At 37.2% G+C, this 13,784-nt stretch overlaps 1 protein-coding gene across 1 annotated transcript; it reads left to right on the top strand.

Annotated features, from left to right (window-relative positions):
- The first annotated feature begins 4,942 nt into the window (after nucleotides 1-4,942).
- Nucleotides 4,943-12,357, top strand: LOC136229925 (uncharacterized). Its single transcript, XM_066018783.1, has 5 exons — nucleotides 4,943-4,967; nucleotides 5,654-5,729; nucleotides 10,803-10,950; nucleotides 11,862-12,017; nucleotides 12,109-12,357. The coding sequence occupies exons 1-5, from the start codon at nucleotides 4,943-4,945 to the stop codon at nucleotides 12,355-12,357; spliced, it is 654 nt and encodes a 217-aa protein (XP_065874855.1).
- The last annotated feature ends 1,427 nt before the right edge of the window (nucleotides 12,358-13,784 follow it).

The following is a 13,784-nucleotide window of genomic DNA, read 5'->3' as shown; positions in this document are numbered from 1 at the left end:
CATGAAAGGAGGTGTTTGTTAGTATTAAAATTAACAAATAATTTTATTCAAAATTTTCCAACAATCCCCCCACATGAATAAAATTAGAAACGAGACGATTACGATGTGGTGATAACTTTCTACAGAAGATATCTGCATATGATAGGTAGCTAATGTGCCTTGAACCTTCCCTTATGAAAGTATATTTACTTTACTGGCTGACTAGTAGACGCGATGTCTTTGAACTATTCTGCCGTTTGTGTAAACGATGATATACCCCACACAGATACCAACATAACACGGTATGGTTCTCATGGTTATGTTCGTTATGGTCATGAACATCGCCTGGTTCTGCGAGAGTTTAAGATAACTAGGCCCCACTAGTTTCCATCGAAGCGACCTCACTTCACTCTGACATAGGTGATTTATTTGCTCAGCATACTGACGCACAATGTATCATTAAAAGCATATAGCTTAACCTTTTCCCGTTGGTGTCACTGTTTACATCTAGGAATGGGCGAGGGGTTTAACCACCACAGTGAACGCACAAGGTTTATGCAATTAGGTTGTCCCTTTGAACCTAGATCTTGGGATCTCCAGTCAACTAGGTAGGGTTTTCCTTCACATAACGCCACTTCTCTATGGGCTTTAGTCACATTCCTTTCGATGATTTTTCAATTTGATCTCGGTTCAACCTTTAGGTTGGCGGATCCGCTGTGTTATCCTTTGATTCTACAAAATCAACAAGGATGACACTCGTTGAGATCAATTGACTAACGGTGTTATCACACGGAAGCTTTTCTACCTGTAACTCATCATACAGAAGCTTTTTATACCGCATATTCACCGACTGATATGATATTTTTTCTTCGATTCCATCATTGTGACGTACTTATTTAAGGCAATTTGATTTCTACATTTTTAGTGACTTTCATAAATTAAATCTAGTCAACTAATGTTCATCTACCAGCGTCTAACTCGGTTAGATAACATCTCTGCTCAGACTTGTCAATTTATGGCATTTCACATTTCTAATGTAAATCCACCCTTACGCGCGAGAATATCAAATATGGAATTTTTCACATATCATCATCATCTTTAAAGAAAACATATTTTCTTTTATCACAAAGTCTTAAAATTCATGCCAATGAATTTTTCTAGACTTTCGTTGTGGCTTACACGTTGCCACTGGTACAAGTAGGCCTAAAGCCTCTGAAGTGACCGTGTTCTTAAAACCGAATCCATCTTCAATTAACACATGTACCAACATATGCCAAAAGGCAATTAATCTGTTTAAACAAACAGAGACAAGACAATAATTAACAACTTTTCCTTCCTGAAATTCCAAACAAACCAAGTTAGAATCGGAAACTTATAATCTGTTTAAACAAACAGATACATAATAAAAAAATATAAACTATATATATTTTTTATGTTGTCCAATTTGTCCCAATATAATTTCCACTAAAAAACGTTCGGAATTATATCATATTCCTCAAGACATTCCATCAACGTATTCCTGTACGCCTCTTTAATGCCTGAAATCTTAAAAACAATCGGAGAAAATATTAAACCATATAGACTTCAAATGATGAACTTTTTCCAAACCAATTATACAGAGTACATATGATTATATGATTCTCTCTATATCAATTTTGAAACAAAATAAAACCAAGAGTAATTGAATATAAATAGAAATATCAAGCACAACATGGATAATATTAGAAGTATGGTAAATCTCCACTCTTAATCATCAAATACAAATAACCCAAACCAAGTTAATATATTTTCGATTCAACGAAAAATTATTCCAACTAAAAAACTCTATGTAAGCATATTTTCCTGTGAATTTCTGGAAATCACAAAATCAATAAATCTGTCTTAAGATTGTTAGACAAACGTAATTCTGTCTTAAGAATGTTAGACAAACGACTACATCTGTCTTAAAAATGTTCGATGTGATTAACCAAAAAAACAAAACAAACACAGAAAAATATATAAACAGTAAAACAGGAAAGAGTTAGACAAATCTGAGGCCTGTATTAGCAGTTTCCTTAAGACAGATGTCGTCAACAAATTACGCAAGCGAACTCAAACCGTGTGTAGCCTAGTTATCACCGGAGTAGGAAAACAAGAACAATGTGAACAGACAGAGAGCAAGAAGAATTCCAGAGAATATTTTCTCCAACAGTTTCAGCAACTTGTGAATTTTGACAATCCATTCTATATAAATAGAACTCGAAAGAATATGTCATTTCACGAACAAACACGACTATACACGGACAGACACGACTGTTTACGTACGAACACGGCTGTTCACGAATGACACGACAATTCATGAAAGGAGGTGTTTGTTAGTATTAAAATTAACAAATAATTTTATTCAAAATTTTCCAACACTTATTTCATTTTTCTAATATCCAAGAGAAAATGCAAATGTCTCATAAAAAAGGGGAAAATTACACAGAAATTCATCTTTTTAAAAAGTATTTATAATTATGTGAAGTGAATATCTCCTCTTATATAAGAGGTCAAGATTTCGAGTTTTATAAAGATAAAATACTCAATTCCAAAATATAAAGAGAACTTAATAACTTTTCAAAAAAAAAAAAACTTGAAAAAGACGAATTTACCCAATGAAATATGAGGCGACAAAAAACCCGAATGTTGTAGTAGCAAAATAATTAATTTCGATACTGCACCAAATAGCATGGAAAAGCGAAATATAACTAAATCAAAATATTCTGTTCGATTTTAGATTTTAAATGAAAAAAATGAATTTGGGCAAAAATAAAAGTACCAAATAAAATTCACTATATATCCTCAATTGATAATAATAAAAAAAAATCCTTCCTTCTAGAAACAAATATTACATAAATATTTAAAATTGCAATTTAGAAGTAGATCAGATAAGTTTGAATATGCATTTTCAATAGGCAAAAAGCATATTTAAACCCCTGAACTTTACCTGTTTTAAGGATCAAGCCTCTGATCAATTATTTTTCCACATTGAACCCCCGATCATTGATTTTGTTATGGATTTGGCCCTTATTTAACTTTTCTGTCGAGTTTGGACTGCATACATCGTTAGGGCGATTCGGCTTGTTGATATGGACGAATAAAAAAAAGTTTTCTTTGACTAGGAGAGATAAAAATTAAAAATTAAAACGAAATTATAGAAATTAATTTTCAGTATATTCTTCCAAACTCGATTTTTTTCTCTTCCATTTTGTGATTTTCAATATTAGAATTGCCAAATCGATCTTCTCATCTCCTAAACTCGACAAAAAAGTTAAATAAGGGCCAAAACCATAACAAAATCAATGTTCAGGGGCTCAATGTGGAACAATAATTGATCAGGGGCTTGATCCTTAAAACAGATAAAGTTCAGGGGCTTAAATATGCTTTTTGCCTTTTCAATATCATAATAGAGTAATAGTAGTCCATGTTTGAAACTATTTTTTACACAACGACGAGAAACACATAAAACCCCTAATGCAACCAAATTTGATTTTGTTGCATGAAAATTGATGCATTAAATGAGTTTATTTTGTTGTATTTCAATAATGTTGCATTTTTGTTGCAATAATCTTCAAATTAGCAAAATTATAAAAAATTATGCAACAAAAATATTAATTATTGCTTGTCATGTTGCTTTTAAGCAAGTTAATCCAACAATTTGTTTAAATTGTTACAAAAAAAAATAAGGTAAAACCGGGTAGCAACAAAATTATAATTGTTGCATTGACATTTAAGTGATCAAATGCAACAAAAATAAAGAAAAACTAACAAATAGATAATGTTGCAATTAAAATAATTTATTATTTTTGCTTCAAATTTTTTTATTATTATTATTTTATTAATATATATATATATATATATATATATATATATATATATATATATATAGATATTAATTTTTAAGAACAATTATATAATGTTAATTTTTGGAAACAATTATACCCCCAACTCTACTTACAAAATTTGTCCCAAATTTACCCCTCAAAAGTTGAGTTACCGCTAGGGACAACTGGGGCGGGAATACCCGTACCCGTCGGGCCCCGCCCCGTTTTTTTGGCTAGGACGGGGACCAATATGATCCCCGTAGGCGGGTACAGGACGGGGCCGGGAAATGGTATCTCCGCCCCGCGGGGATCCTTGTACCCGTAAAGCCCCGACGAGTAATCCCCGTTTATATATAAATAAAATAAAAAACATTTACTTAAATCGCCGACGAGTAATCCCCGTTTATATACAAATAAAATAAAAAAACATTTACTTAAATCCCCGACGAGTATGGTCCCCGTAGGCGGGTACGAGACGGGGTCGGAAAATGGTATCCCCGTCCCGCGGGGATCCCCGTACCCGTAAAGCCCCGACGACTAATCCCCGTTTATATATAAATAAAATAAAAAACATTTACTTAAATCGCCGACGAGTAATCCCCGTTTATATATAAATAAAATAAAAAACATTTACTTAAATCCCCGACGAGTAATCTCAGTTTATATATAAATAAAATGAAAAACATTTACTTACATAAAGGATTGAACCTTTAACCAATTGAAACACCATCAAACGCCTCAACCATCTGAACCCATTCTATTTCTTATTAATATTACAAAAAAATTAGATTTTTGTGAGAAAAAAATAACGAGAATAATAAAATATTCTCATTAGAAGCATTATCTCTACAGTTTTTTTTTATTAAAATTATCTCTACAGGTTTAACGAGAATAATTTACATGTTTTAATATTTTATTATTTTTTATTCCTATTAATACCTATTTTTGTACCAATTCATTAGACTTCATTTTTTTTACTATTTTCATTATTTTTTTTATTATAATAATGATAAGATATATATTCTCACTAGGTGCCCGCAATGGTTACTTTGTTTTTTACAAAGTACCGTTACTTGATGTGTTTTCACCATTGGATGATGGAGCATAAAATTAATCCAATGGCGAATATGAGCACAAGTAACGGTACTTTGTAAAAAACAAAGTAACTATAGCGGACATGACTAATTTTTTTTAAAAAAAAAAATCACCCTAAAAATTGAGGTTGCCGCCCAATTTTTCCCTCCCCAAATATTTGTGCTACCCTAAAAAAAATTTGAGTTACGACCGTCTATTCCCTGCTCAAATATTTACCCCCAATTTTAAGAGACCCTTATTCTCTCTCATTCCCAACCCTAAGGTGATTTCACACAAAATCTCAACAGGAATTTGACGGCTTCACCATCAAACCATCTGAAATTCATACGATCTTATCTCCAACATCTCAACCCATCTCCCACTCCTGGTTCTATACGAGCTAGTCTACCGGAACGTGACCTCATCTCGACTTGTATCTAATTGCAGGTGTGTTAAGCAATTCACTTCTGCCAATCTCACTATCGGTAAGCTCTTCTCTTCAACCTTTAACAATATTAAGTTTTTGTATGTCATGTTTTAGTTTTTGCCTGTAAGCGACCTAAACTTCTCCCCCTGTATAACGCTGTATTCTTCTTCTTGTTCTTCCTATTTATCTCTCTCTTTGAAATCCCAATAATCAATTTTCATTACTCTGTCTTCTTTAGCTCCACAGGAAGAACGAAAAATTTGGGGATTTTGATTGTTGTTCTACATTTGGGGATTTTTGAGGAATGGTGGTGAAGAAAAGTAAATAGGGTCTGGTAGTAGATTAACGGTTGAGATTCGCTGGAAAGGACCAAAGTTTGCGTTGAGTTCATTTAGACGGACGGTGAAGAGTATTAGATATATATTAGAGAAATAGATTATTTACTCACTTACTGTTTGTATAAAATAGTTAGTTAGCATTAGTCTTTCACTGAAACGTGGACTGTACTTATTATATATATACTCATTTACAAATCAATGGAAATACAGAACAATTACAATTGTTACATGGTATCAGAGACCTAAACCTAATCTCTCTCTATCTTCCTACCCTTCGAATCACCTCCCCCTTCCCCTTGCTTCCGACCTACGGCCGCCGCAGCCACTTCTGGCGCACCTCCTCCTCTTCCGTAACACTAAAACCCGAACCACTAAATCACCACATACGCCGCAACCATGAGCACCAACACCGAGAAATCCTCCACCGGCACTCCTCCAAACAAAAATTCTCACATAAATCAGTCAGACAAAAACCCTAGCCATCATCCATCCCTTACCGTCTCCAACATCTCCACCTTCGTCAAAATAACCCTTGATACTGAAAAAGGGCATTATCCAACCTGGGCCGCCCTATTCAAACTCCACGCTAAAGCCTTCGATGTTCTTGACCACATCATTCCCTCACCCGAAAACGCTTCCGACAACTCTCTAGAAATTACCAATCCTGCACTCTAGTCCCGAATTGACGCTGTTGTCCTCCAATGGATTTACAGCACCATATCACTTGATCTGCTACACACCATCATTGAGGCAGACTCTACCGCTGCCATAGCCTGGAGCAAACTCCAAGACATCTTCTCAGACAACAAACATTTCCGTGCCCTATTCCTCCTACAAGAATTTTCCAAAATCAAATTGGATAATTTTTCCGACATCTCTTCATACTGCCAACACCTAAAATCCATCTCTGATCAACTTTCTAATGTGGATTGTCCTGTCACAAATGATCAAATGGTCCTCCAACTTATCTCTGGCCTAACTGATGCCTATGACACAGTCGGCACTCAGATTCGTCATGGGGATCCACTACCTTCCTTTCCCAAGGCTCGCTCAATGCTCATTCTTGAAGAAACAGCACGCTCTCGCAAACACAGTACCTCAACTGAATCTGTCGCCCTCACAGCCACATCGGCCGAACCAGCCGCGCAGCCTTCGCACCACCAACCTGCGCGACCTTCGCATAATCGTAATTCTGCATCTTACCGTGGCGGACGGTACAATAATCGAAACTACAGGGGCAGAGGGGGCCGATATCCATACCGACCTGCACATAACCAGAATTATCGCCCCGCCTCTCCCCCAACTTGGGCTTACTCTCAGCCATGGGCTACACCTCCTTGCCCGTTTCCAACAAACTCATGGTAGCCCTAGGGTCCCTCCGGACATCAGACACAGCAACCAGGAATCCTTGGACCACGCCCTTATGCTCCTCAGGCTCATTTGAACATGTATCAACAACCCTATTTGCCTACTGACATTGCCGAAGCCATGCACACAATGTCAATTGCACCACCTCCTGATCAGTGGCATATGGACACAGGAGCAACCTCTCACATGACTGCTCACAAAGGTACACTTACTTCTTATTTTAATTCGAGCCTCAATGGAAATATTATTGTTGGTAATGGTCACTGTGTACCTATTTGTGGTTCTGGTAATGCTATTTTGGGTCCTAAACACCACTCATTGAAATTAAATAACGTCTTGCATGCTCCTCAACTTATCAAAAATCTTGTTTCTGTCCATCAATTTACTAAAGATAACCAAGTTTCTGTCGAATTTGATCCCTTGGGTTTTTCTGTGAAGGATTTCTAGATGGGAACACATGTCATGAGATGTAACAGTACCGGGGATCTTTATCCAGTCATGTCAAGTCTGGTCACCTCGTCGTCCTCCCCTTCCGTCTTTACCGCACTGTCTTCTGAAGTCTGGTACAATCGTATAGGACATCCAGGGCCCCCTATTCTGAATGTTCTTATGAGTCAAAATTCAATTTTATGTAATAGGAATAAGAATGTTTCTGTTTGTACTTCTTGTATTAATGGAAAACAAGTTAAATTACCATTTCAGTCCTCGCACAATTTTACTTCTATGCCATTTGATTTAATTCATAGTGATATCTGGACTTCTCCTATCTTAAGCTCTAGTGGTCATCGTTACTATGTATTGTTCCTTGATAATTACACAAATTTTCTATGGACGTTTCCCCTAGCTAACAAGTCTCAAGTATATTCGGTATTCCTTACTTTTCGTTCTTTTGTTCGAACTCAATTTGAGCGTGATATCAAAGTGTTTCAATGTGATAATGGAGGTGAATTTAACAATAACTCTTTTCGCCAATTTTGTAATCAAAACGGAATGCAATTCCGATTTTCTTGTCCGTACACATCACCCCAAAACGGTAAATCCGAACGCACAATTCGAACAATTAATAACGTCGTGCGAACCATAATGAATCATGCATCCATTCCTTTCCATTTCTGGCATCATGGTCTTGAACTTGCCACATATTTACTTAACATCTATCCTCACAAAATCCTAAATTATCAATCTCCCACTAAAATACTCTACCAAAAAGATCCCACTTACACTCATCTATGGGTTTTCGGATGTCTATGTTTCCCTCTTATTCCATCCACATCACGACATAAGCTTGAAGCCCGTTCATTCCCATGTGTATTCCTTGGATATCCACTGAACCATAGAGGATATAAATGCTATGATTTAACCAAGCACAAAATCATTGTTCTCATCATGTCGTCTTCGATGAATCGGTGTATCCATTTTCGTTTAAATCCGCGCCTTGCGCATAAGGTACTGTCCCCTCCCAAATTCATGAAATTCCCATCCTACCTCCACATTTATTCCCTGCGTCGGTAGTTCGACAGTCGTCGAGTGCGTCTCCCTTATCTGTGTCCGAGTCGTCTACCTCAGTCTCCCCTATCGTTGAGTCTGTCGTCTCCCCAGCGTCTCGTAAGTCCTCTCCTGCGATGTCCGCATCCGAGTCTACACCCACTCCGTCATCCCCTTCCGCGTCGTCCAGGGACTCTGTCGCGTCATCTCCTATGTCGTCTGATCCCCTGTCGCCCCATTCTGCTAAGTCGTCCAGTCCTCTATCGCACAATTCCGCGTCGTCCAGTCCATCATCCCCTCATTCGTCCGTCCCCGTGTTGTCCAAATCAACCTCATCTGCGTCTAATTCCTCGTCGACCCTTGGGTCCCTATCGCATGCTCCATCCCTCACACACGAATCCTCACCTAATAGCAGTTCAGATTCTCATTCAACATCATCTGAACCATCTCCCACTGGCTCCCCAAATTCCTTAATTCCTGCATCCAATCCTAACACACACACCATGACCACCCGTGCCCAACACGACATTCATAAGCCGCATAGAATACTTAACTTGTCTGCTTCTATATCATCTAATGTTTCTCCTCTTCCCAAAACACCACTTTTTGCCTTATCTGATCCAAATTGGACACAGGCCATGACTGATGAATTTGAGGCTCTTATTCAAAATAAGACGTGGGTACTCGTACCCCATCCAAATAATGCTAATGTTATTCGTAGTTGGTGGATTTTCAGGCACAAAACCAAATCTGACGGATCTTTCGAGAGATACAAAGCAAGGCTGGTTGGTAATGGTTCAGGACAACTGTCCGGTGTTGACTGTGGTGAGACTTTCAGCCCTGTAGTCAAACCAGCTACCATTCGGGCAGTTCTCAGCATTGCATTATCAAATAATTGGAACATTAGGCAGTTGGATGTCAAAAATGCTTTCCTCCATGGAGAACTGAATGAGACAGTATATATGCATCAACCACTGGGCTTCCGGGATCCTAGGTACCCTGATCATGTTTGTCTATTGAAGAAATCCTTGTATGGATTGAAACAAGCTCCCCGCGCATGGTACCATAGATTTGCAACTTTTGTCACCACCTTGGGTTTCACACATAGCATCTCTGATCACTCACTGTTTATTCACCAGCATGGCTCAGACACTGCATACATCTTATTGTACGTTGATGATATTGTGTTGATCACCTCTTCTGATAAGCTTCAGGGTCATATTCTATCCAAACTAAATTCAGAATTTGCTATGAAAGATCTGGGACCTCTTCACTACTTCTTGGGTATATCAGTTACTCATTCTACGGGTTCCATGTTCCTGTCGCAAAGAAAGTATGCATCCGAAATTATAGCCAAGGCAGGCCTTGGGTCATGTAATGCCACGGCTACACCTGTCGACACAAAATAGAAGCTCAGTATCTCTTCCGGCTCTGCATATCAAAATCCCACAGAATACAGACAGCTAGCAGGTGCTCTTCAGTATCTTACACTCACTCGGCCGGACATCTCATATGCCGTTCAACAGATCTGTCTGTTTATGCATGACCCAAAAACCTCTCACATGGCAGCTCTCAAAAGGATACTTCGGTATATACAAGGTACTATTGACTATGGTCTCACCCTGCTAGCATCATCTACTTGCCAATTGATATCTTATACTGATGCGGACTGGGCTGGATGCCCAGATACACGTCGATCAACTTCCGGGTATTGTGTCTTTCTTGGTGACAACTTAATATCTTGGTCTGCCAAACGGCAGCCCACTCTCTCTCGATCCAGCGTTGAGGCAGAATACCGAGGGGTAGCCAATGTTGTGTCCGAAACATGCTGGATCCGAAATCTTCTTCTCGAACTGGGTTGCCCAATTCACAAATCAGCAATTGTATATTGTGATAATGTCAGTGCCATCTACCTCGCAGGGAATCCGGTTCATCATCATCGAACAAAACATGTCGAAATGGACATTCATTTTGTGCGTGAACGGGTTGCAAAAGGTGAAGTTCGAGTCCTCCATGTACCGTCTCGCTATCAAATTGTGGACATATTCACCAAAGGTCTCCCGTCACCATTGTTTGATGATTTTCGAAATAGTCTCAATGTTCGGCCTCCGAACGTTTCGACTACGGGGGTGTATTAGATATATATTAGAGAAATAGATTATTTACTCACTTACTGTTTGTATAAAATAGTTAGTTAGCATTAGTCTTTCACTGAAACGTGAACTGTACTTATTATATATACTCATTTACAAATCAATGGAAATACAGAACAATTACAATTGTTACAAAGAGGAATTTCACTAAAGAAGTTGAGGTTTCCGTCGAGGAAAACGACGCCGTGGAATGGGATGAGGAATTTCAGAATCTCTGCACTTTATCTCCTCAGAAAGAGAATGTGTTTCATCCTTGGGAGATCGCTTTTACCGTCTTCAATGTATGTTTCTCGATTTTTAATTAGTTAGAGTTCACTAGTTTTGAACGTCATCATTATTAGATAGTTGCATAGGAAACCCAAGTGTTGTTAGTCACAATATATGCATGTATGTGGCAGACTAAGTAGTTTACTTTACGTTGGAAATATGATTAAAGAAACTGAAACTAAAAGAAGGCAATTCAAACTCTGGATATTGTTGTTACATAAGACCCAACACTTGTTTGTAAACAATCACAGACCCTTTCCTGATAACATACATGTCATTGTCAACATAGGATTACCTGATGAAATCAGATATATTATTTTTCCTTGCATTGCCACTTTCATTTGAAACAAACTTTATTAGCATAAAAAGCAAACCAACCACATACATTAGCAAACTGAAGGTGGGTACGCAATATTAATCTAACAAAGCTCACCTCACTCATAGAAACGTTGTTATGATTTTTCAAGCAAAGTAATGCAGCCTTCACCATATGAATCACCCTTATATCATTTATACCTTCCAACCTTGGATCTAATACCTCGTTTATTAGACCGTTTTCAAGGAGCGGTAATGCCTATATTTCAATTAGATTAGCAGTTAATTTCATAGTAATTTTTTTTTGATGGATAATTTCATAGTAATTAATTAAGCCACAAGAAGGCTATTGTTTAATGCCTTGAAAAGTTTAATTAGTTAGATAATGTTTTCCAGTGTTAATTTTTTTTTCTTGAAATCTTTCTGATTTTGATCGGATCATCCATTGTTGTGGGAGCTGTTGAACTTGATGATTTGATTTCATTTTTTTCTCTGTTTGTTGATTATGTTTGTTGATTAGATTTTCTTATCTGATCTCTAGAAATGATCTCTTGATTGCATAATTATAGTGTTTTTGAATGTAATTGGATGATTTTGTTGTTTAATTCAGGGAGCGAATCGAGGGCCGATGAACAAGGTTCCTACCATTGGAACTGTGTTTCTGAATCTTGCTGAATATGCTTCTACTGCTGAACCAAAAGAGTTGGAGCTACGGCTCCCTCTTTCGCTTCATTCGGGTTCTCTCGAGCCTCAAGTCTTCCTCTGTGTATGTTTTCGGATTCTCTGTATTTTTCGTGTTTGTTTATCCGGAAATTTTGGTTTTGTTTGTTGTTCTAAAGTTTGCATTGATGTTACAGATATCACTTAGCTTATTGGAATTGAGAACTGCTCCAGAAGAGCCTATACAACGAGCTATAGTGCCTGATTCATCACCGCCTCATTCAGCTGAAACTGTTTCGCCTGAGAAGGATGAGCTTTCTGCAATTAAAGCTGGTCTCAGAAAGGTAAAGATATTTACGGAGTATGTACCGACGAGGAGAGCTAAAAAATCTTGTCGTTTTAATTACTGGAAGGATTGTTTAGCAGCAATGAATGGAACCTATTAGGAGTTTCAAATTGAGTTTAACAGTACTGTTAGATATTCTTATTGCACAATTTGACTTAAATAATATGATCTCGATGTGCTGAGTGTTGGGGTTTAGTGTCCTATAGACAATTGTTGCAGGATACAAACTTATTGTAAATGAATTGTTCTTTATATCATTTGTTTTAATAAGATATATGTTTTATAACTATATAAAGGCAATCCCTTTTAAAGCACTAAATAAAGTCTAATAAAAGGAAATCCGTAAGTTTGTTTAAAGTGATTATAAAGTGTTCATATAAGCATGAAGTGAGACAAAACTTTATAATAAACTAATAAACTTAAAACCACCCCAAGTCAAGTGATATGTTTAGGATTGATATATCATTGTTGAGACTTGTATGTAACAATGTCTTCTGTCCGACAGAAAGCTGATCTCACAAGCTTCACATATATAGATATCTGGACAGTTACATAGATCCGGTGAAACGTTGTTCATTAGGATTGGGGATCCGACTTGAGATAACAGGATGGGTAGATTCATCCTTGTCACATGTTCATCTCATTGGTATTAATAGGTATAACTAATCCTCAGACTCAAAGGAATGTTAATTGGTCATCCTGAATTACTGAATGTGAGACTTTGATCGCGTGGTCCCACGATCCTTAACAGAGATGACTCTGGGGTGTGAACTGCAAAGGTTGGGTGTCACAGGAGGTAATGTCAGGGTAGTTATACATTGGATTGAGCATTTATCACTCCCGATGAATGGGAGATACATCCAAGGATCGCTTGTGGAAGACTCGACTCTAAACCCTTGCAAGGTGATAGCTTAAGAGTAGAAATTCGGATTTCACTTAACCTATCTTTTGAGTTGACTCGGCCAATAACAAGTAAAATGAACGTCTCGCTATATGTGACTTGACATTACCCATAGTCATAAGATTCAGTTCAAGGATGTAGTTGATAAAGGATCGTATTATACCGTAACTAATACGGAAGGGTTAACGACAGAATCAACCTGTCTTCTTAACGGACTCTGGGGGAATGATTATGGACTTGTCAATAACATACTCTGTACATCATTCCGTTATGCAAGGGATTAAATATAATTCTTGAAGAAATTAATTTAATAGGTTGCATACGGCCAGAAGTAGTAAGGACCTAATGGATCACACATAAGACTTGGAACCAAAAGGAGAGATGGATATGATTAATAGATGGAAGCCCAAAATTAAGCCCAGTAAGGCCCAATTACATGGAGGGGCCGAAATTTATATGTATTTGAGTAAGGAATTAATTTATTCCATTCATCCTAATTTGATTAGGATTGTGAAATTAAATTAATTAAGAGATAATCATGTTAGGAGTTTTAATTAGATTAATATACTCCTATTATTATCTAACTAGGTTATTTATTATTATCCTAATTATATTAGATATATAGT

The sequence above is a fragment of the Euphorbia lathyris genome, chromosome 5, assembly GCF_963576675.1.
Source record: "Euphorbia lathyris chromosome 5, ddEupLath1.1, whole genome shotgun sequence".
In the NCBI taxonomy this organism is placed as follows: Eukaryota; Viridiplantae; Streptophyta; class Magnoliopsida; order Malpighiales; family Euphorbiaceae; genus Euphorbia; species Euphorbia lathyris.
Note: the sequence above shows the minus strand (reverse complement) of the source record. Positions and strands in the feature narration are given on the sequence as shown.

Coding starts and splice junctions, on each gene's coding strand:
- LOC136229925 (XM_066018783.1), top strand. CDS start 4,943: ATGGCGAATATGAGCACAAGTAACG. Junction 4,968..5,653: donor GAATATGAGCACAAGTAACG/GTACTTTGTAAA, acceptor AAAAGTAAATAG/GGTCTGGTAGTAGATTAACG. Junction 10,951..11,861: donor TCGCTTTTACCGTCTTCAAT/GTATGTTTCTCG, acceptor TGTTTAATTCAG/GGAGCGAATCGAGGGCCGAT.